At 43.7% G+C, this 20,609-nt stretch overlaps 1 protein-coding gene across 4 annotated transcripts in view; it reads left to right on the top strand.

The window, feature by feature from the left end:
• Positions 1-20,609, top strand: part of LOC125762873 (protein Shroom) — a 177,848-nt gene that overhangs the window by 62,983 nt on the left and 94,256 nt on the right. For all 4 annotated transcript variants that reach the window (XM_049425448.1, XM_049425447.1, XM_049425446.1 and 1 more), the window contains one exon: positions 5,032-5,507. In XM_049425448.1, the coding sequence (XP_049281405.1) occupies positions 5,032-5,507 (476 nt within the window). The remainder of the gene's footprint in view (positions 1-5,031; positions 5,508-20,609) is intronic.

The following is a 20,609-nucleotide window of genomic DNA, read 5'->3' as shown; positions in this document are numbered from 1 at the left end:
CAGACAGATCGATGAGTTGTCGTTGGCGGGAGGCGGGAAGCTCGCTGGAATGGCATTAACCATGATCGATGCATCAACTATCGATTGGACCAACCGGTTCTTGCCTTCCTGCCGTGTGCTGGGGATGCATTTGTTTCGTTTTGGATGCAGCTGGGAGATGGTTCGTTTGGAGAAAGATTTGCTTGTCCGCCAGGCGATGGCGGTGGTTCTCGCTAATCGAAACGTATCGGTGAAGATTACTGGGCGGACATGTACTTTCTCATTTCACGGTGGGCTACGCATAGTTGTGTGCAAAATTGTCTAACATGTTTCATTGCACAGAAGGTGCTCTAGAAGACATTTTCATGTTTCATATTTCTTTATAATAGAAAATTTATCAATTCTGCTACCATAGAATAATTAGGAGGTCATTGATTTTGCTGAATATTAATTGAACTTACCCGTATTTTGTCAAATACTTTCGATCAAGCAAGAAGGCACCGTTTCCTTCGTGAAATGGGTTATTGATGACAGAGAATTTATTGTCTGGTTCCATTTATACTCCGTTTCCTTTGTGTATGGAGAGTCCCGATAATGAAGATTGAAGGCTGACAATCATCATGGTATTTGCCCACCATAGACAACAACAAACTAATCACACCGAAGCAACATTGCTGTTTGTTAATAAAATTTAATTAATAAATATGTGTGGTCCTGCATCCGAACTAGATTTGCATACCACAAACAAGATGTTATTGATTGGTTCTTTCTCTTGTCGAAATGTCCGCAAACATTTCGGTTAGGTAATCCATACTGTCCTTAATCCGTCGATGAGTGACTTTGAGTGGGCGATTTTACAAGCTACACAAAGAAAGATTTTGAACATCTTTTACGAAACAAGACGAAAAAAAACATTCCATTTCGAAAGGCACACAAAATAAGATTCGTAATGATCTCGATTTACTTGCCGTGCAAAAAAGCGTGTCGAATCGATACGCGTTTTTTTTTTCTCCTCCTTTTTGGACATTTAAGCTTAATTTGTGACTGTTTGACATTCAATGTCGCTTTTGTACGTGCATCAGACATCGAAATGTTTCTTTCGAATCGAGTAAAAATGGTTCAAAGTCATGTTGTTTGCTGTAAACAATTTATTATCCTTTATGCAAAATATATCCCCCCGCGATGCTTAATCTTAGATTATGTTTCGGATGGTTTTTTCTCCCTTTCTTTTCTGCTTTGTTCCATTTTGTACCTTCTGGTAATTTATTGCTCGCTTGTATGTTTCTCATGTATTTTTGATTTCTACACGGTACCACCCACTCATCGTATGAAGCCTTACCCTACAGATCCTTCCGCGCTCGAGCAATACACGGAAGCGCCCGAAAAAGAACATCCTTCGTTTTATTAGTGAGGAAAGAAGTGGGGAGGAGGGGGGGGGGGGGCGGGATTGGAAACATCCCAAAACGGTAGCAACAGCAGCAAACAAGCAATCTTCGTGTCGTTCTGCCCCCGCCACAAGAAGATGTACGATTAATTCCACATTCCACGGCATAGTGCGACTGTCCGCCCTTTTAAGCGGCGATTATTATCATCGCACCACACGTAAGCCCGGTAGCAGCCGCTAGTCAGGCAGAAAAAAAGGTGCAGAAAATTCTGACATCTTCTGCCGTTTGCTGCAGCATCCTTGGTTGTAGCATTCTTTCGCGCACACCCCCACCCCGGTACGATCGCACACGAGATGTAAATCATGCAAAGCGCATCGCACGCGTATCGCTTCCCATTCGCATATAAAACGGATAGATAGTTGCAATTAAAATTGCAAATAGGTAACAAGATACGCCTCCGGGTGTGTTCTACCGGGTGGGTTGGAAATGAGCAAACCGTCCTAAAGTTGTGAACCATGAGGCGAATGAGCATCGGCCGTACGGTTCGAGGTCGTGGTTTTGAAATTGATCTTCGCTTTCCAACCCAGGGGCTGTGCAAGGGAAGGGATACATTCCGCGACCTCGAGGTTTTCTTGAAGCACGTAACCTAGGCGGAGGTGATATGAGATCATTCTTGCAAAAAAGGCAAAGAAAGGAGAGAAGCTCGCACACACACACATGCTCCCTGATGTAAAAGGGAGAGATTAATTAACTTCCTGATAGAGCAAACAGCGTCCCTGCACGCGATCTCACGATCGTGCGCGAAAAGGATACTTCATTCCGGACTCGACAGCACGCCGTACGTGCTTTGCCGCCCTGCCCCTTTAAAGCTGGTAAAACAAGAGGCAACGGATGTGAAACAAAAAAAAAACGAAAAAAGGGTTTTTACAATTTGAATATCGTGCTAAGTAGGGCTGCATTGGAATGCTTTTGCGCTCAGCGGTAGCATCACGCGCACGGACGGTTTGCAATAATTTTAAACCGGCACACACCACGAAACCGGAAGAGAGGGTGAAGAAGGGAGCGGATGAGACTGGTCCACCTCCAGACACGGTATGTACACCATCGGATCAGGTTTCACGGCTGCACGAAAAGGACGCACAGATCGGTTGTGAGCGAAAATGCTTCCAAAACGGTCCTGTCGTCGCCTGTCCGTGCATTGACATCCTTTTGCTTCCTAGTACGATCGAGGAATCGAGGGCACACGCTCACGAGAAGACGCGTTGTGCTCTCCTATCCTGCTGGACGAACACCCGAAAGGGCAACACCGTGAGTCCTTTTCGATTGCCGTATCTTACCGTGCTGGACATTTGCTGGACATCGTGTGACACCAACGAGGTTGAGCAGCTGTCAGTGCGTGGCCGTACCGTAGATTTCGATTCGGGTCGATAAATTTATGGCCATGGTTATCGAACGTTCGGGTGGTGCGATGGAATATTTTGCAGAAACTGATGGCGTACAAGTGTTGAAACAATATACGAAGCAAATTTCGAAACATTTTTGTATCTTGCTTTCTTTGGCTTTAGCTGTCTTGTTGAGTGTTGTCTTAAATTACCGCTTTAACAGAAAAAAGTGGTAAGTTTACATTTGCTTGATAAGAAGAGTATTTTTAAAATGCTACTAGTTAAATAAATCACAAGTAATAGGGCAAGCAGATAGCATATCGCGAAGATAAATTTATTCCAATTTATTGGTCCACCAAATAGACAAGATCCCAGTTCGCTCAGTAGAGCCATGAAGGTCAATAACCTCCGTAGAAAAAGTAATTATTTTCACAAGCTTGAACATTTTCTCAATCTGTCTAATAAGATGGCCCAGAAAAGTGAAGAAAAAAAGATAAATAAACATAATGTTGGTTCATTACGATAAAGCGCAACCTCGGTGGTAGAAATGGTCATTTCGGTACTGCTTCCGAGACATTTTCATCCTTCCCTTGGTACTATTACCCCCGCTTTGGATGACAATTTTAGCACCAGCCCGCAACCCTTGATAGATGTGAAGGCAACTGCACAAATAATACAAAATAATAACTGTGGGAATTGGTGAACCGAGTATCGTTCCCTCGACCGAGTGCCTCAGTCAAAAAAAAAAAGTGCAACACCGGGTTTTCTGTTGCAGTGAGAGCATTTTCCACGGCAGACAGACACGACGTAGAAAGGATACCCTTCCCGTTTGCAAAGTCCCCATAATTGCGAGTCGTGCCACCCTTTGTTGCATCCCATCATCCCTCACCCGGATAGGGTGGTAATGAGATAATTTGTTTGCCGTTTTGCACAAATTTCGCACCAAGTAACTTTCTTCCTACCAATCGATGGAAGCGATGGAAGGTAGATTGAAGGTGGAGAAAACCAAAACGGTGCACTCAACCCATCCTCGCGAATAGATGAGTCAATTCTGTCAACTGTCACGGCCCACGACTTCGTACGTTTTTCCTGCTTCCCTACCGGAATCGGTGGTGTGTTGTTTAATTTGTTTTACGGTTCCGGAGATGGCGCCTCACGAAAGTGGCTTTCTGTGTCTGTGTGTGTGAGTGCGTTTTTGCTTTTACTGGAATGCTTTTCCCCCCGTTGATATGAACGATTGATGCTTCTCGCAGTTAAATCTGGACCCCGGGATGGCTTTCCCTCCTTCGGGGTGGGATCGTGTCGTTAGTTCGTGAGAAAATTAGCACTGATCTTCGGCACTGAGAATGTATGGAAATTGTGGAAAATCGAAGGGAGAAATCTTTTTCTCAATGATGCTTAATTGGGTGAAAATAAAATCATACCGTGACTTGAAGCTAAAGGGCAAGGACAAGGACAATCAATAAAAAAGAAGAATGTTATTAAAAGTTTTAGTTTTTTGGAGAGGATTTGTTTCATACGAGCCGCCATGAGAGTATTTTTTTCCGTATCTAAACAACTAATACTTGTATCTCGACGTACCACTGTACTGGTATATTCCCTGATATACGCCATACTCGATATACACGATTTCGCTATACTCGATTTTTTCGAAACTGACTTTTACCTTCGTTAACAAAGAAGCAAATTCAAAAAAAAAATCTTCAAATCCTCCCGTAACGAGTTTCCATTTAGCAGTAACAACAACTTAACAGTTATATGGAAAGAACATTATTGGAATTAGAACCAATAGACGAAGATGAAGAAATGTTCAGTAATGTAAGTCAGAAAATCCGCAAAGTGATGGTGATATACAAAGAAATCTATCATCAAACCAAGAATTCGATATACGCTAATATTCGAGATACGCGATTGCCTCCGGATTCGCATTGATAGCGTATATCGGAGAATACCTGTATCTCCAGTTTTGGGGATGTAGCCCAACATGTTTTTTAGTATTGTGCTGAACGATTTCTACATAAATCATGACAAATAGGCTAAACACACCTATTAATTACTATTCCAAACTATGAGAGGTTCTCAATTGAATAGCAGTTCTTTCGCATTTCTCAAGTCTGGGAATATCATGTATTGCTGAGGACCTTCTCAATGAAACGACAGCATCTCTCTTCACTATCATTAGCCTTGTCTTAAGTTTTTAGCCAAAGCCTTAATTTTCACTACTTACACTAATTGAATTTACTGTTGTCTATTTACACTTGTATTCTTTTCCATCCCATCACCAGGAGGACGTACGGTACAACGGTGCTCCGGGTGGTGCCCTAGGGAACGGTGCTGGTGCTAATGGTACTGCTAGCAATGGCGCTGCCAATTTGCATCCCGCCCTAATGCAGCTTCAGCAACAGCAGCAGCATCACAGCAACGGCAAGCTGCTGATGGGAAGCGGTAATGGTAGCCCAACGTCCGCCGGTCCGGAACGGATGCTGATGAGCGGGGTGACCTCCGTTAACGGAAACGCTAGCAACAACGGCAACAACACCAACGGCAATCAGACGCCAACACCGACGATTGTCCCCGGCGGGGGTAACAACACCAACGGCAACAGCATTCTAACGCAGGCCGGTCTGGAGGAGTACAGCCGGGCGTACTACGAGCAGACGACGATGTACCATCATCAGAAGCAATCGTCCTACGCACAATCGGAGGGTTATCATAGCTACGTGTCGAGCTCTGACTCTAGCTCCACACCGTTCCTTGATCGGTAAGTTGTTCAAAAAAAACGAGACGAAGCGTAAACTATGAGCTATGGTGAAGGAATGCAGTTCAAGAACTTTTCGATTGCGATAAGCAACGCAAATGTGTTTCTTGGGGTACAATCAACGGGTCAACATTAAAAAAACCACCCGACCTGATCTCTTCTGTAGGTCAGTAGAATAGCCATTAATTTAACGCTTGATCGGAGCGGTTAATGTGGCTGTGTCATCGCACGGTAACAACACGGTGTACGGGGCTAATAGGTTGAGGCAGGTGCATCGGTTTATAGCATGGTTCGCTCACTCGGTCAGGGTTGATCGTCGGTGCTGCAAAGCTCGACGCGAGTGTGACGACTGCACCGCGAAAGGAAACAGGGAAGAAATACCCAATTTTTTTTCGAACAAGGTGGAACGATCTCTCTCCCTCCTCCCCCTACTCCTCCCCCCCTTGCATCCGTCGATCGCGTTAATTTCCGGAAGACACGACAATACACTTAAAAGCGGAAGGTTCCTGTTCTTTTTTGTCCGATCTTGAAAGCTGCGTTTCCACGTTGTCAAATGGAGTTCGGTGATCGGTTTTGCTTTTGGTTGCAGAGCTTTGTGGTGCCAACTAGGAAATCCTTTTGTTTGCCGGAGGGTGTTGAGGCGTGTTTTTATTTTGTTTGTGTTTTTTTGATGCTATTTGTTAATGCAAATCTACCCTTTCCCGTCAACATGTGGCGGATTTCGTGCGGTGGATGATTTCCTTTCTGCTGAGGAAGATTTTCACTAGAGAGCCTTCCCAAAAAAGGGCGAGGGTAGAAAGTGTTAAAAACTTTCTTTTCAATGTTAGATGTAAACATAGTGACGTTTAATGTTACGAAAATGTGTCCCAGTAAGGAAACGTTTTTTCCCCCTTGTTTGGTTGGTAATTTAGTTCTCTTTTTTATATTTTCGTTCGTTTTTGACGTAGTTTCCAGCTGATAAAAATTCTCTTCTTGGTAATTATTTTCCCCTCTAATAGCCAAATTCTAATTACTTCCTGATGTTGCAAAAAAAAAAGAAATTACATTTTTTTTTCGAGAATATATCGATCATCATCTCTCGATCGTTTCTCTTTTTGCTCTAACGTTCATCAATATAATAAGCTCTCAAGAGATGTGGAGCATACTTGCTCCACAATAAACCATCAAAAGAAGGATGCATATAATTATTACACAAACAAGCTGTACGGATGAGATGCGAAGAGTGCATGAAACATTAGTAACAAAAAAAAATGAAAATGTACGCTGAAGCTCCAAAATTAAGTTTTCGTAAATGAAATAGACGAAAACGGTTGTGCGTTTGTTTGCGCGGCTTCACGAAACAAACTGGAAACAGTGTAAAAAGAAGCAGACAAAATCAAATTTCTTTTGCGGTGGGTGGGTTCAATTTTGTATGGGGCGTTTGCATCGCGCTGTATTTCATCAAGATTTTGCGGACGATGGAAAACTTCAACCTCAAGCCCGAATGCCCGAAGTCCGAGATCATGATATGCAACATGTCTGATTGGTGGGATTTGTGAAATAGAGCAATCATATTTACGGTACGATGCTATGAAAAGTGTAGCTAAAAGTTTGGAAGGAATCAGCTCATAAATACAACTCTAAGCAGCGTAAAATGTGGAGCATACATTTTTCTTCCATCCTTTACGGCTCGGACCCCTAGTTGGGGAAGCTTTTGTATGGAAAGAGTTGTAAGCAAACTGCACTTCATAAATCATGCTTTAATATATCCGAGTGATGACGCAAATGCATGCAGATAAAGGAAGATTGTATGTGATTTGCATTAATTTGCAAAATGAGGATAAGATTGGATTGGAGGTGATTGCGCTGTTATCATTATCAAGAAGCGCTTGTTTTGGTTGCTTCTCCTGAAGTTGAAGACGCAACCGATTCTTTGCTAGTGTTGCTAAACATCCTTCTATCTTGTGATTGATTCCGGCATCATTCCGTTAAGGCGTGAAAATGGCCAGAACGACCGAAGCACCTCAAACCAGATCCATTACGGCGGTGTTACATGGTTGTGTGGGCTGAGTGGGAAGAAAAAGGTATATCGTTTCCAGGGCGCCTCCTTCGCTCCCCTTGCACATCTTCCTCGCTCACACACAATTACCACCATATGAAAACCGTCGCTAATGAACTTCCAAAAGTTCCCAGCGAGCGTGCGTCCGCGCGCGCGGGCTCCCGCTCGCGTGGAAGTAGCGGAAGAAGTTTTTGGGGCGTTTTGAAATATTACACAAAACCGGCACAACCGAAAAGTGGCCCCATTTCCATCTAATCCGCGTCCGATGCAAAACGATGAGCGAATGAAACGAATCCAATATTATATTTAGAAGAGAGAAAAAACTGGTGCTGGGTTCGCCCCGCCCCGAGGGGCTCAATCAATTCTATGATCGATGGTTTTGAGATCGATTTTCCGAGCGCGCAAGAAAACGTATCTTTCAGCGGTGGATGGGTAGCGCTTGGTAGCTAGTGTTACGGGTTACGCATGAAGATCACATTTAGCGGATGATATAATGGGAAGAAGTAGGGGGGGGTTTAGGTTTGGAGATTCGATTTCCGACACCTTTCGGATTCATTCCACGCATGTTCAACGAAATTGTGCACGATTAGTTTCAAACCGATGGTGGCATATGAAGTCATAATTATAGTATTAAGAATCATTATAAACGATATGGTTAAGAGCTTTACTGTATACATACATATTTTTAGCCTATTGGATCCGTTCCATCGCGATCATCTATGTGGTGCTTCAAGGCATTTTAAACAATATTTAGAATCAGTTGAGTTGCAGTTGAATTTCAATTCGAGCACTGATTAACAAATCGCCTTCAGGGTGAAATCGCCTCCAGCTATAACCTTCTCGTGAAATGAAGCATACATTACACAGTTGCTGCTAAGTAAAAGCCTTGTTGATTAGGTTCTTATTAAAGGAACTCCAAAATCATACTACCATTCGTTTGTGGTGAGGAGCTTTTCAATTTCATGCCAAGTTCTGTTGCGCTGTCTGTTGCGTGATTTAGTGCCCGTTGGAATGATCGTTTTTTGTTGGATGAAGGAAATGTTATAGATGTAAGCTTATGGGGGATTATGAAGCTTGCACATTAGCGGCATGATTAATGGAGCATTTTGTATGATTTCTTGTGGCAGACCAGAGCTCAATAGTGAAGCAATTGTGAACTAATGAACAAACGTCAAACAAAAGCTTATGACATGCGTATTGGAAGAAGTGGAATCGGAAAAGTTATTTTCTAGCCATATTTAAATAATTGTTTTAAAACGGAAAGCATATCACGCTTCGCTGTTATCTGACAACTTGCATCAGACTTCTAACGAACTGTACACTAACGCCCAGGAAGTAGCCTGACAGTGCTTTCGGGTCAAGATCAACTACATCCGTTTCGATCGATTCCGTCCCTTTCACTTTCCTCTTCCGGAAGGCGTCATGCAGTAGTCGAGACATTTCGGTTTGAGTACCAACCCGAGATGGTACTGGCCCATAAAAAAAACTTTCGCTCACGAAGAATCACCAGGAACGCTGGCGTCGGCTAGACGAAGGTTAGATTTCTATTGCTCAACGAAGTATTGGACCGACCAGTTTGGAAGTTCGGGATAAATTTGATAAAATCTAACCCCATTTCTTTAGCTGCTTAACGCGAACGAGGGCGCTTTTCGTAACACCATCCTATGACCTGACCCTGACAGAGATCGGAGGCGTATCCCGCTGAGCGAACTTGAATAACGGCCCAAATCGATGGATAATGGGGAAGCAGCACGTTGAGAGGAATAGACCACTAATTTGAATGTGGCATTATATAGTATAGCAGATTTATCTGGTATTAAATTCTTCAAATTGTAAAGACTAGACATTATTTATTTGAGGTTAAGTCGTAAAGGACATACCTTAAATGCTTCTAGGAACGCATACACTCTTCTGCGCCGTAAGCAAATTGTGTCAGTGATTTTGGCAAGCATTGTCTCGGCAAAGCAATGAGATACGGATCTGTCGGTGTTCGGTATGAGCCCCAAACCGTAGGCTAGTTTGTACTTCAATGAACTTCAACCTCATATCGCCTATTCAGCATCTCTTGTAAGGAGAGACTCAAGCTATAGTACATTTACTCGCAATGTCTTATTCGTATTTGGCGTGTGTTATTCCATTGCTGGAGGAGATACTCCGGGCGAAAACACTCGTTCCATCAATGGGGAGCTATACGTTTAAAGCTATAGGTCATCGAGGAAAAGTCGATCGATCTTAGATTTTTTTGCAAAACACTCCTAGCTTCTCTTTTAATCTCTGATGCCACATTGTGTGATCGATTCGTAGATAGATTTTTGCGGCGGGATGTTTATGGTTGAAGAGTTTCGCTAAATTTAAACAATTTCAGGCATCGATTGGTGTTTGAGATTTGAAATGCATGAAACAAATGGGTAGTAGTAAATAGTAAAGGGGGATAAATAAATAAGAGTAAAAGAGATCTTTCAACTCCCAAAACTCTCCTCATCAATTCCCTCCCAAAAGTTTCCTTTTTAATGTTAGGCTTCTTTGCCACATTAAATACTGTGTGTTTGTTAGTTTGTTTGGAATACTTTCTCCAAGCGGTATGTTATAGACGGATGTAGTTGATTAACTGTTCTATCCCCTAGGGTGTGTACCGAGAATATCTTGTTTCAGGGTGGTTTGCGATGTACTTAATATAGAATCGAGAACGTAATGAGCAACCCTCGGTACTTAGAGATCGTACGGGAAGAAAATTGCTTTAAGAAACAAAAAAATCGTATTACGGTAAGGTTCTTGCTAGATGCTCGGTCAAATCCCACTCGAACCAATAGCCCACCGACCAGCGCATGAATGAATGGCCAGTCAATGGGCTGGTACATAACCACCGGTACTGAATGTACCTTAATTTTATGGGTAATGAAATGATGTTCCCTAATTGCATATGTACATAGGAAACGGAAATGTTTATTATATTTTAACCGTTTGAACCATTTCGAACCATTTGAATCATCGTGAAGAATTACCTTCAAAGCTGCTTCCTCAATTAAAGGTAGCACGAATTCTAACCTCATTTTTCTGAAAGCTCGTCTGTACTGAAATAGTAAACACAAAAAGAGGAGAATATGTGAAGCTCATTAGAGTGAGTTTGCTAAACATTTATCTTCGCTGTCAAAAGTTGTGATTTATTAACTTCTCACCTTTAATAGGTCACCTGGAGTTTGGTATACCATACCACATCTTCTGACACTGACCTGTCATAAAAGGGATCAACAAAACGGTTGCCGACCGCACAAAAGTCATTTATATCTTGCAATAGCGTTACCGCCATCTGTTGCATATGGGAAATGAGCCAAAGGTACGGCCCTGGTGGTCGTCTGCCACAAAGCTGTCGTCTAATTGTTCATCGTACGATCGATCATGCCTGCACACGCTCAGTACGAGCGTTCATTTGCGTACATTAAATCTAAACATCTTTCCAAGTCAACCGTCCCGGCCATTGCCAAGCATGCCGGTTGTGTGCAGCTCCTTAAGTAGTAGTGGTAGTAGTAGGTAGTGACGGCGCTCAACTCATCCGACAGACCGGGGCGGCGGGGTTGAGATTGAAAAAACATGGGAATGTAATTAACGGCCCCGAATGCGCATCGATCGTTAGAAATGGCGCACTGTACGTATTTGCAAAAGAAGTCTCATGCGCGACCTCCAACCAAAGCCGACGACCCGCTGATGGTGACGACCGACAGCTCACGGGGGGCTAACCATCATTCAATTCCTCAATGGTAAGCATATTCCGCGCTCATTGCGCTTCTGGCGCGTACCATCTGTGCGGCTGTCATTTTCATTTGGCAAATTGCGTTTGGCCTAGATTCCGAGTACCGAGTGTATCCTCACATGTTTGTGTGTTTATGTTTGAGGTGTCTCGGGCCTCAGCCCTTTCTTTTCCACCAGGTCCGACCTGGTAGCGTTTCATCAAACAGTGACTTTTTAAAATATCACTTTTAATGAGCCCCACCGTACAACAGATGATTGTCCCTTTTTGAGCCGGACACGAACCGACGCAGTTGAAGGAAGCAAATGCACATTTCCCTTTTTGTGGATGCAATATTCCACACACAAAAAAAAAAAAACAGAGCTAGCTGGACTTTAGCTTTGACCGACAGGGGTGTGTTTTTTGCATCCGCTTCGGAATAGCAGGAAGGCGATACTCGATTTCAAGAATCGGAACACTCTCACCCACTCCAAGGTTTTGCCCACTGATCGTTCGATACCCAACTGACAGCCAAATTAATGATCCCGAGTCTACATATCTGCATGCAGCTTTTGCGCTAACAAACCAAGACTGACAGGCGTACAAGAAGCCGAACTACCTTACCCGAGATATCGCGTATCCGGATGCGTTTCCGTCGATCGGGCTCTTTCACCTCGATCCGGTACTGGTTTCCATGTAACACGATCGAGATCCGATCGCGGTAACACATGTACTGGGGTGTGTAGAATTAAGAAGGTGAAATTCTTGAGTCAAGCCTGTCCGCCGGTTGTGTGCTACTATTGTTACTTTCGGAGCACTTTCTGTTCCGATTTTCGGTCCGAGTCCGACTGATTGACCGGACCTAGTATTTGCATATCAGCTAAATGGCAATTGGAAAAAACAGAAATCTCGATTCTGCACTCCATTTGGGGGCAGGTATTGTAGATTCCGTTGAAGAGCGTGCCCGTACCCGTACCACAAATTCGTATAAACCACATCTAGTATTTGTATATCTGCTCGGAGTGCTTTCCTATAAGTGATCCCGTCGTCAACACGAATCAAAAGCATCGGATCAATCTGCACTGCCCGCAGTCCTTTGTCTGTCTTTGGAAAAGTGAAAGCTGAGCAGAACGTCTCCGTCTTTCCAGTTGTGAGTTTTGTCAAATACATCTTCCGGTAAACCTATTCGAGAGTCGAGGAAAAACTCTGGCCTCTATTGTTCCATCTCGTTATGCATCTTCCATATCGCACTATTGTGCGATCTGTAACATCCGACAAAATTTCCCTTTTTTTTTTTTGCTTCATAGCAGCTTCGTTCAGCTGGTGACAGTCGGAAGTAATCCCTATTTTGTGCTTAGCTGTCCCCACGACGAACCATTTTGATATGAATTGTAAACCACGGCACAAAGGAAGCGATGCAGATCGGTTGTCGTTTGTGATCACGAAACATTTGAATTGCGGTACAGCATCATCATGATTCCGTGCCGGCATGTTCTTGCCATGGGTTTGGACTTTCGGTTTCGTACGCTTTTTCGTTTTCGCTTTTTTCTTAAGCCACCTCAACCGTACTAACCCGGGATAGAATGAAATGGTACCCAGTGAGGAAAGGGGAGCATTTTTGTATCGTGCATCACGCCACTGGGTACAAATCGGTTGTAATCGGAGTCGGAGACGATGCTTTTCCACACCGACGACATTCCAGGTGACAATGGCCACGACACTGTAATTTAAATGGCGGTGTCTATGGATGCACATTTTCCAGTTCCCGCTGAACTCTTGTGGGGTCGCAGTTAACAGGCGCGCTTGCAACTCAATGCTGTAATTGCACAACGTTCGTTTCGGTTCTCAATGGCGTTTCCAGGCTGATGGGTTCGCTGTTGCTGTCATCAAACCGTCGAACCGTCCCCAGAAGGCACATGGCAACATGGCGCCACAGTAAACTTGAGGGGTGGGTTTGGATGTCAGCGGATGGTTTTAGCTGACCTGGACGCTCATCATAGACTCCTCGGCATCGGTTTCCAGACAACGTGTAATGGTCTATAATAACTGAAAAACGGTCACCACGATTAGAGGAAGTGCGATTTCACTTTCTAGCTCAATTTGGTATGAGGTGAAGGAAAGGCAAGACTTTGTTAAATTTATTCTTCATTAGGCGAATAAGTCCAGAGAAATATTTTCTGCAGCACAATGCCGGTATATTGTTCGCAATAATGTTGGTTAGCATCCCAATTCTTGTTTTACGACAAATTTCATCCCCGTTACGATCGAAGGTCAATGGATCGAAAATAAATATAAAATTTTCTTTTACGATGCAGCATATCGTAAACTATCCGCCCGCACATTTTATCAGATGCTCGATCAGGGTTCGATTGTACTGATCGGAGAGAAAATTTCTCCTCAAAAGAGCAATAAACCTCAACAGCCTTAGAAGAAGTTTGGCATAGTGCCACTGGGTATTGCTATGGAGAAACCAAACAAAAAAAAAAAACACAGAACAAAATAAACCAAACAAAAACCCGTCCACCCATAAACACCGGTAGCCCACGGATTTGACCTGCTAAAGATCGCCTACAGCCCACGAAATGCCCACGGGTGTTGTGCTTCTCCAGGTCCTGCCGTGTCCCTGTATTCAACTAGCAAAGAGGCTACCCAAGCTGTGTCCACATACAAAGATGCCGATTGTATCGATGTCCGTCACGATGGTCATGAGTTGGGGAAAGAAGGCGAACACGGAGTGTGTGTGGTTCGTTAGCATAAGTGGACCACGGGGCATCGAAACGATTTAGGCATTGAAAACGAAAGCACCCAGAACCGCATCGACGATGCAGATTTATTGGGTCTTTCAGGAAGCCGGATGAAAGTGAAGTGTACGCAGCAATGTGTTTCAGGTGCGACAGAGAGAACCCGAGCGAAAGAGATGATATTTTTAGCAACTTTCTCCCGTCGGTATCTGATCCTGGGTAGGATTCTTTGCGATTGTGATCTTGAAGTGGGCGAAATGGAAAGGATAGCGGTGACTTATGGCTGCTGATTTTTGAACGGATTATCCCATAAGATTCACAAGAGATCAATTTCAGTTTTAATAATCACATGAATGTAGCCTATAATTGGAAACAGACATTCTAACGACATCAGAGACATGCTCCCGATGATTTCATCACGTGGTTTTTATTGAAAACAAGCTTTAAAGTTTCTCATGACAGTCGGTTCCATTGTAGGTCGAATACGATCACTTCTGAATCGCACTGTGCGAGAATCGAATAAATGGAAGCCACTCTAGCGGAGTGGCGGCGATGCTGCACACTAAAATTTTCCTTTCCCGAGAGGGTTGTCTGAGAAATCTGAGCTTGATTATATCATCCATCCGTCCGCGGGTCACTGTTGAGGAATTTCCAACTTGGAATAGAATGTGCCGATGCTGCTGGAGTTACGAAGCAATTCGTGTGGAGGAAACGGTATAGTATACCGAGGATGACCCGGTCAATTACGTGGTCTACCTTCCTGTCTTAGTCGCTGGCATTCGTAGCGTTCACGAGCTCGTGATGGTCCTCCAACACTGGTGACCTAATTTTGCTAGCGCCTCAGGGAATAGTAACGATACGCTACCGATGTTCCAGCAATAGATGATTCCTTTCCATATGGCTTATGGACGTTAACATCACATTTACTTCATAGGAAAACAAATGAAAAGTTTCCATTCTTTCAATAGGAATAATACTGAAAATATTTCAAAATATTCAACACTGTACTGTACCCAGCTTTTGCTCGGTGCAACTCTTCATCTTTGTTCACAAGTTTTACCCAACTTATGCTAACAAGCATCAAAAACATGGAATGTAACTCGTACGAACGGGTAGATCATTTCGCATTGCCTCGAGCGATCGCAGAAATTGGCGGAAGTTTTGACGCAAATCGTCAAGAATCGTGAGCAGAGAAAGGCCAGCTTGGCCGTTACCAACCGCGTTTCGTCGGGTCACTCTACCGCAGGTTATATGGTGTGTAGGAGAACCACAAATAAAGCTACAAATCTACGTTACAAACTTCGCTGTCAGGCGAGTAACAACGGTGCCTCATTCATTTGAGCCGTGCCTGTGTCCGGAACGCTGCGCTGTTTCCGTACCGAATCGATGTCGATCGATCGATTGATGGTGATGATGAGACAGCGACATCCCAACGACGACTCCAGTCGTGAAGCAGCGATACATACTGTGCTGGGAAAGGTTCTATTTCGTGACTTACGGACAGACGAACTAATTAGGCAAAGGTGGAGATGAGGAACTACGGTTTTCCCGGCTAGACAGTTGCGCGTGGCGAACATTTCGTGGACCGTAACTTTCATTACCCCGACGGCGTCCAACATCCTATTTTTGCGTGCCACCGGACGGGAAAGGAAGAAGTGTTCAATATTTCTCACTCTCGATGACCTTTTTTTCGGTTGCTGTACAACTTCAAGTACTTTCTCGTGCACGGTACGTTTATGTGGCGAGTTACAGTTACAAAAGCATCATTAGTTCTTCCAGTGGTAAGATCTCCCGCTAGGAGGCCATCTCACTTTCTACTCGGCTTACACCAGGTCAACTCGTAATGCGGAAGCCATCATCTTCGGCGTATTTTTTTTTAGATCTTTCAGGATCTCTTCTTTTGCTTGTGGCTTCGAGGTCGGTAAGAAGCATCACACAGGGAAAAACACGACACGTTCCGGACAGAAATCTCTGGCACCAAGTGGGATTGATTTCTGCAGTTTCCTTGGCCCACTCGGGTTTTCGCAGTTCGTGCAGAAACGATCCAATGCGCGAGCGAACGATCATTAGCGATCGTAATTTACGCAGATTGCGACTTTATCGTGGACCGCAGGTCGTGGTCATCGTCGAGCTGGTACTTTCCTGGCTGAAGGCGATACGGGATACGGGATCCCACGGAGTTGGCAACAATGTTGTCACCGATATTGTTGCCATTTCGACCATCGTTTTGCCACCAAGCAGACAAAACACAAATCAGTGCAGTAGTGCTCCTACGCAGACTCGTGCTCATGAACAGTCAGAACCGCAGACCACAAGCCGATTTCTTGACGTGATTGCAACTTTGTTGCACGGATGGACGGATCGTTCCAGGAATGTTCGTACCAGGAAGCGTGGGTTACGTGACATGAAGGTCCTGAACTGGAGGACAGCTGAAGACGTCTTTTTATACAAAAAAAAAAACTCGATTGTTTTAATGAAACAATTGAAACTGGGAAGATCTTACTTCAAGAATAAATACATTGCTTTCATGTTATCTTGACATCTTTGTGGTGTTCTGATTGGGAGGGTCATAACCACCGGACAAGAACAACGGAACGGACTCGGTAAACCTAATTAATAGAGCACTTAAACGATACCAGCGGGCATTAAGACACATCGCTCCTTCCCATCTCGATGGGTTAATAATGGGGCTTCTGTTAGCTGTGCGGTGATTGCCCATTTGCTTACCAAGTGTAAACATGGCAAGTGCCAATGAGATGAACGGCTTCTCCCGGGACTAGTGTCCGAACGGGGCGTATCAGTTCGCGGATACGCAGTTCAATTGTTCTCGCGCCTGATCAAGTAATCGAGCTGGACCTGGAGGACCTTGAAAAGTGCAACCAACTGAACCTTCCTTGCTTTCATGATGTAGCAAAGGCATTGTAGCAAAACCCACAAAGAAGATATGGAACGAGACAACAGCGGGGTTTGGTTGATTGGATTCTTTATTTGTGCGTTTATCTTCTAGGTGTCTATTAACATCGTTGGTGTTTTGTTGTCTATCAACATGGCAACATGGTAAGAATATTTCACAACTTTTGTTGTGATAACTGAAGCTTCAAGATGTGAAAAAAATGAATGAGGTTCCTTTCATTTTTTTTACATCTCCTTCTCTCTAATGAACAGTCTTTTGCCGTTTGAAAAGCGTCTAGTTAGATCTGATTGCACTTCAATTTTAATCAGGGTCACCCACTATCAGGGCACTCTGGTAGAATCTAATGAGGTTTTGAATGCATAATTCAACGTCTTTGTATACTATGCACTTGATGGGATCGAGAGATTGCCAAATTATTGTGCGAACAAATCACGTCTACCTTAAGTTAAAGTGACCATGATAATCTTCTACGATGGTTGCGAATTGTCGGATGATGTCTGTCACTTCTGCTTAGTGTTGTGATCACCACGTAAATATCTCACAGTAGCTGCACCGTTTCATTTTGGGTAATCTATTTAGCTCCAAATCTTATCCACACTCCATTTGTCGTATCTGTTCTAATCAATCATCGTACTCGGATCTCCCGGGGGGAGTGCTGCTGATGTACGATAGTCGTCGTTTAAAGCACACAAAAAACAGCCTAACATTGCGCCACCGTCTGTCGCAGCTGTCATCATTAGAGCGCCTCATCACTGTTTCGTATCTTTGAATGCTTGTGAATGTCATCTGAATACCTTTCAACAAGCCTGTATACAGCAATACACCCTAGAGGGCGTCTTCTAATGTAGCGCACGCTTCTAATCTGCTGTCTCTTACATAAACCTGACCGGCGTTCGCCATGATTCATGCCGGTGTTAGCGTAAGCCTCTTCGAAAATCATAACAATCTCAAGCGTGCAGAAAGAGTGTACGAGTGGATTTTTTTTTGGGACGATTTTACCCCATTTGTTTGTGTGAGAGCACACATTGAGGGATTAGGGTTACGTTACAAGGGGACGCTAGCGATCGTGACAATAGTAAGCTGCTCGTTGGACATTGGATGAATGAAACAAAATCAACACACATATGCAATCGCTCACTAATGGAGAATAAAGTTCAGAGTGTTCCTCACTAGATGTCGCTAGGGTTGAGAGCTCCACTTCAGTATGCCCAAGCGTAGGTCGGAGTATTTTTCTAGTAGATTAAAAAGATAGATCGTTGCAGATAGATCGTTGATGCAGATGGGACTCCAGCCTCGGAGCATACGTTACCGTATAGCTCTTATAACTAGATAATGCGATTAAAACTACTCATAAACCGTTCCACTTTGGTAGCGCTTTGTCGGTGCTTCTTCAACAAATGCTTGTTGATGCAAATAAAGTTTCATCCTTTCCAATCGGTCGGAACCGATACGCGCGTTTGGTAGCACTGTGACCGTGGTTCGATTTTACGATTCTAAAGCCAGCTCACTCTATAAATCGTACCTGTCAAGTAGCCGTGGCACGTGAAAGTGAAGCTGATGGTTCGGGTTTGTTGAGCAATCAAAATTAAGCGTCAAACGAACGGCACTCCAAGCGTGTTCTGTAATGTCCCACGGCGGTAAGTAACTTGCAGCGAACGATTCGTCTCAAGCGTATTTTGGATGTGATGAGTCGCCATTGTTCTTAGTCGCCCTAAAGTCTAAACCACTCACTGCAGCTGAACTAAACTAGGTCACGTCTGTTGCTTCTCGCAACACAACCAAAAGCTTTATGTCCGTGGCCCTTTTTAACGATCAACCGAACCTACGGTACCGGGAGCCCGGCATGCTTCCTATTGCTTCGGCGTGATTTGAAATCGCGCCTCATCTTCACGTGTGGCCGAGCGGCGTTCACACGGCTGATGAAATGGAAAGGGCAAACCCTTTTGCGATGGTCAGTCGGAAAAAGCGTTACGCGCTTTGTAGCAATAAAATCAACCCCATGGGCGTGGGAGGGGAGGAAATATTTTCACGGCTTATTTTTCGGCTTTACCCCGGGGCACCATCGTCCGGCATCTGGGTTAGTGAAGATCGTGAAGTATACGAATCGGGTAAGCCCGCTACACAAAACAACGAAACGATTACGATCGTTACACGATCGTTCAATTTCCATTCGCTGCGGCACTTGCTGCTTGCGGTTCGATTGCGGTGTGTATGCACTTCCATTTTTCCTCATTTCCATCGCGAAATGGCACAGATGTGTCAGAGATGAGTGCGCGAACATTGCCTGCTATTGCGATTGGTATGCGAAGGGAAAGTGGTATGGACTATGGCAACTTGCAACTGGTATCATCGGTCTATGTTCGGGACCGTGGTAGCATTCTTTTCGGTCCGGCATCCCTCCGGGCGCTTCGTTTTTCTAGGTCGGAATGCAGAATGCGATTTTCCTTTTTACTTGCGTTGTGTTTGGTTTGTTGTTGCTATTGTTAAAAACTACTTAAAACAGCGAGCAAACGATGCTGGAGCTACATGTTTAATTGATAGCTAAATGCAATTGTTCATAACCAAGAAACAATCAATTAATGATTATCATTGTTCACATTCTTTTTATCTGTAATTTTTTTTATGTTTTGATCATCAAGATTAAGATTAGTTGATTGTTGCAATATTTTTAATTATCTTTAAAATTAATTTTTATTTATTATACGTAGATTTTTTTGTACTCGGGACACAGTAACAAAATTGTTTGTTGTCGAAGACATTTTTCTTCGATTGATAATTACATGCAATCTTCAGCACTCGAAGCTTCGCTAGTTACCATTCGAATGCATATTGATCGTATGTTGCGCACATCATCATCATACCACCAAACACACTGGAAGGTACGCACGAAAGTGAAAAGCTTTACAACTAAGTAAGCGCTTAAGATGCGATGCTCACATATGTGTTTTGTATGTAAGTAATTTTTCCTTGTCATAAATGTGAAAAGTTTTTCTTCCCCTCCCCGAAGGCTTATTGAAGTATCCCTCCGCTCTAGCTTCCACTCTAGGTCTGCCCGGGAGGTGAATCTACATTTGTTTGGTCTGTGGAAGATGGTAATAAAAATAATCATCTTCTTCATACGTTTCATTACCACGAAAGCCGGTAAAGAGGGTTGCGTACTCCGCGCGAGCATAAAGAGGTGCACCTTTTTCCTATTATGCTGCAACGGACGATTCGCACGAACACGGGCGTGGGTGTCAGATTTCGTATCACAACGTACTCCCATCGGTGGTGTGGCTCCGTGTATGTTTTTGTGTGAATATGAACAATAAAACAGCAACATCGCACATTTGTAATTTGAATGATAATAATAACAACGCAAGCGGCAATCGCAACAAAACGAAAAAAAACATACGAGTGGAAAGTGAGAAGTTCATGACCTCGGTAATAAAATACCGGTGGGTCCGTTTCGCGTTCCTTCATCACTTGATCGCGTGCTTCAAAATGAGATGTTGCGAAGGTAAACGATCGCAAAAATACTGCACGGTTCGGGCTTAACCATCCTTCTTCTCCTCCACGGTACCGATCAATGAATGGGGTTTGGAAAGGATTAACAAATAAATCGCATCTCGTAGCATAAAAACGGATTTTCTTCCATTTTTATTCCCCAGTATCCTTTTTTTAACGGATAAAAATCGAAATTGAAAAC

This window comes from Anopheles funestus, chromosome 2RL (assembly GCF_943734845.2).
Source record: "Anopheles funestus chromosome 2RL, idAnoFuneDA-416_04, whole genome shotgun sequence".
NCBI classification, from domain to species: Eukaryota; Metazoa; Arthropoda; class Insecta; order Diptera; family Culicidae; genus Anopheles; species Anopheles funestus.
The sequence above is the reverse complement of the archived record's forward strand: the minus strand, read 5'-3'. Positions and strand labels throughout refer to the sequence as shown.